The sequence below is a fragment of the Monodelphis domestica genome, chromosome 2 (assembly GCF_027887165.1).
Source record: "Monodelphis domestica isolate mMonDom1 chromosome 2, mMonDom1.pri, whole genome shotgun sequence".
In the NCBI taxonomy this organism is placed as follows: domain Eukaryota; kingdom Metazoa; phylum Chordata; class Mammalia; order Didelphimorphia; family Didelphidae; genus Monodelphis; species Monodelphis domestica.
The window spans coordinates 263489139-263493528 of NC_077228.1; the positions used below are offsets into that span (position 1 = coordinate 263489139).

At 33.5% G+C, this 4390-nt stretch overlaps 1 protein-coding gene across 1 annotated transcript; it reads right to left on the reverse strand.

Moving 5' to 3' along the window:
• Nucleotides 1-2053: 2053 nt before the first annotated feature.
• On the reverse strand, nucleotides 2054-3013 carry LOC130457000 (vomeronasal type-1 receptor 1-like). Its single transcript, XM_056814840.1, has one exon. It carries the CDS (start codon nucleotides 3011-3013, stop codon nucleotides 2054-2056), a length of 960 nt encoding a protein of 319 aa, XP_056670818.1.
• Nucleotides 3014-4390: the final 1377 nt, after the last annotated feature.

Below are 4390 nucleotides of genomic sequence, written 5' to 3' on the forward strand. Positions count from 1 at the left end.
CTTGTTAAAAATGTATATGATCCTATGTGATCCTCTCTCAATTTTCTTCAATCTGACCTTTTTTATTAAACATTTTGTTAATGACTATAAATTTGCCCAGTTGTCACTCAGGTTCAAAAAACATTATCTTGGTCCACATCCCTTCTTTCTAATTTTCCACAATTCTCCTCTCTTCTATGCCTAAATTTCCTCAGAAGTCATCAGATAGTATTTGTCTCCCATTCTCTCTCTCTCTCTCTCTCTCTCTCTCTCTCTCTCTCTCTCTCTCTCTCTCTCCCTTCCTCACTGCCTCTCTTCCTTTCTTTAACTCTGTCTTTTTCTCTCTCTGTCTCTCTGTGTTGACCCAGTTACAATTCTGACTTCTGACTTAATCATTCAGTGAAAAGTGTTCTCTATAAAAATGATTATTAATCTCTAAATAGACTAAATCTATTAGTCTTTTTTTCAATTATCTTTATAACTTTTGGTGGTGTCAATTACCTTTTTGTCTAGAAACTCCCTTCTCTCCAGGTTTTCATGATGCTCTCTCCTGGTTCCCTTCTTAAGTATCTGACCAGTCGTTCTTAACTTTTTTTACTCTATATTAATGTAGGTCATCTCTAATCACCTGACCATTCCAGGAGACTCTGTCAAGGGCCCTTTATTTACCTATGTATTTTATACATAATCCCATCAGCTTCAAGTAATTCAATTATCATGTCTTTCTTGATGAATCTCAGACTGGCTTATCTTTTCCCTAACATCCAGGTTTACATCTCCTTCTATTAGATATCTTGAACTCTATGTCACACAGATATCTCAAACCCAACTGAACTTTTTTTCCTCTCAAATCATTTTTCTTTTCCTTCTTATTGCTATTGAGGACATCACCATCCAACAAGTTAGCCAGCATTACAACCCTGCATTAGATGTCATCTCCCTTTCACCTCCTATATCCAATATATGACTTACTCTTTTAGATTTTATTTTCTTAAAGTATTTTGCCAATTCCCCCTTATCTTCTCTGAAAAAGGGTATATACATCACATCATGCATGTATTGTAAGAGCCTCCTCATTAGTTTCTCTGCCTCAAGACTTTCACTACTCCAGTTCATCTTCCACTCAACTATCAAATATTTATTCTTAAAGCACAGGTCTGATCATATCATCCCTCTATTCAATAAATTCCATTTCTTTCTTATCACATTTAGAATTAAATGCAAAATCCTCTAAATGGCATTCAATGTACCTCAATACCTAGGGCCTTCTGATCTTTCAAGATTTCTAAAACATTTAGTCCTATGCATATACAAGTGACACTGGGCTTTTTGTTGTTGCTCTCAAAAGATACTATATTTCTAAATTATATTCTTTTCCCATGACCCTTCCCTTGAATACATTTCATTTTTACCTACATTCTCTGTCTTCTCTCAAGACTCAAGAGAAATTCCACTCTATCTGCAATAGGCCATTTCCAGAACTGCTAAAATATGCCTGTTAAGCTTATGTCATATTTACACTAAGTATTTATTTTACATATTTCCATAGTTGCTTCAATGTTTTCTTTGGCATTAAAATGCAAGCTTCTTCAGGTCAGAAATGATATTTTTATCTTTCTTTGTTTTGCTATCATTTAATGATATACTTTGCATTTGATGATCATTCTATTGAATATTATAATATTGATATTATCCACTAAAGCAAGGAATTAAACCTAGGATTTTAACATTAATTCCAATGTTCTTAGCACAATATCATGTAGCCTCTATAGAAGTGATGTCATATTTCTAGTTGAAGCCTTTCATTTCACGAAGGAGGAAAATGTGGCATATAATGGTGATATGACTTACCAAGATGAGTTATCTAGTGAGAGTAAACTAAAAGGAGCCTGAATCCTCATGATAATCATTTTCACACTGAAGGGTGAAAGAGAAAGATACTTCATTTCCAATCCAGGTATGAGACAATAAATTCTTTCAAATGTGGTTTTATGAAATTCCATGTTTATAATCTATACTTTTTTCCTTTGACTGGAAAATCATAACACATGGAAGTATTGAGGTGAAATTAGAATCAATAATTGACTAATCCATTCACAAAATCCTTGTGATGTCTTTTTTCCTTCCCAGGTATAAAATGAAGTTTTCCAATACGACTATCACTGCCAATCAGCAATAAGGGAGAGAGGGCAGGATAACAACCACCAAAAAAGGCTCCAATTGTTTCTACCTCAACTTTTTTTTCGAAATGAAATGACACATATAAGGTGCAACAGTTGTTGATCCAGTAGAATAAAACAAAACAGCTCACAAGCAAGAGGATGGTCTGAGTGGCCTTGATTTCAGGGAAGGATCGAGGGGAATGGCTATTGCTATAAATATGCTGCACTTGCTTGCTATGCCTATAGAGCAGAAGAACCATGTAGGTACTGGACAGTCCCATTAGGAAGTGAAAGATAAAGTCATGAAGAGTTAAAGCAAACAAAAATGCAACAGCAGATTTGTTCTCATTTGGTGCTCTTGCCATGTAAAAATGCGCTATATAATTATATCTGGAAATATTGTCATTTTTTATTGCTTCCGTGGCTTCAATGACCCTGATATAGATTAATGCATTTGCTACCCAGACACAAAGGAAACAATGTAAACTATATTTGGGGGTTTTGACTTTGATCCTTGCCCATACAGAGTTGTTGGGACTGATGATGATGGCCTGGAACATGCTCAGAAGGCTTGTTGTGCTTACAGAAAGTCCTTGGAAAATTCTGTAGATGTACATGAGTACTTTACATCCCAAATCATTCAAAATACTTCTCATCCCAAAACAAAACATGATTTCTGGAATGCCTCTGGTAAAAAGTGTTGCCATATTGTCCAAAGTCAAATGAGCAAGAATCAAGTCCATGGGCTTCTTTTCTTGAGGCTTTTTGAAAGCAATATTACCATAAAGTATGAGGAGCAATGAATTCCCTACAACACCAATGACACATTGAAAAAAGAAGGCCAAACCAAAGATCAGCTCACTAGATATCATTTGGCTTCAAGGAGTCAGTAGATCTGATACCCCAAAGAATGGAAGAGCCTAAAAAAAGGAAGAAATAGACAACCAAAAAAAATAATGGAGTTGCATGACTTTCACAAACAAACCTTTGACGTTCCATTTCTTCCAGCTGTTGGAATATTGAAAATTGATTGAATCCCATTTTTATAGTTAATAAGATCATAGATCTAGATATGGACATTAAAACAGTGACAAGGTATTATGATTCCCTCTCTTTGTAAATGAGGAATCTGAGATATAATGTAATAAATTTACTTGATAAATGTCACCAAAAGAGCAGAGTTGTTCATGCCTTTTTTAAAAATACACTATTCTACTTTTTTTTTCTTCTGGAAAAATACATTTCATATCTGTTGGAATCCACTGATTTCCTCAGATAATAGTTGCATTCTATTTTAACATTTAAAACAGATCAAATATTTCCTTAACAACAACAACAACAAAAAAATCAAAGTCTAGAGTCATAATAGTTTGCAAATGCCATGAAACAAAGGCTTACCACAGGGAAAAAAAAATTACTGGATTTTTATCTCTTTCTGGACTTCCAATTTGCTCACAATTGTTCTTTCTCTCAGTACACAAGGCCCTCTAATTGGATAATTGTGCCTATCTTTACTGTGGGCATAATTGACATGTAATAATTTGGTGTATCAAATGCTTTCGTCTGGATTTTTTGTTTCCACCAGACTATACCTAAACCCTTCTATGATGTCACTAGTGTGTTTTTGGTAATGATAGTGATTTTGTGTATATGGTTCTAATTTTCTCTTGGGAAAGTTGAGAGAAATGATGATGGTGAAACTCAATAAAATAGGAGGCTGTATTAAATTGGAAAGAACAAGTTGAATTTTATTCATTTTACTTGGTTTTTATTTGCTGAAAATTATATATAAAGAGTGATTACCCTATTCCAATCCATTGCTTTATGGTGTTTCGCAGAAATCCAGCACAAAAATATTATTATTATAAACATGTATATAATCGATCTATAAAAATATCTCCAAGTATCAGTACTTGATATAAAACTCAATTTAATAACCTCATTCATCCTTTTAAAGGATCATGCCTGATTTTTTAATAATACTAAGAGCTTGAAATAGACAGTAATGTTATTATTTCCCTGCAGGTCTCTCAAATTCATAATCATAGAATTTGTGACATTAATTTTTCAAATTTAATTATTTCATCAAACATCACTTTCAAATGCCTGCTATATGTCATTCAAGGAGCTACATCTTGGAGATTTAGAAAAAGCAAAATAAAATTCATATTCTCAAGCATTTTATAATCTAATCAGAAACATCTTGTAAAAAAACAATGAATAAGCAAACTAGATACCAGAAAAGACTC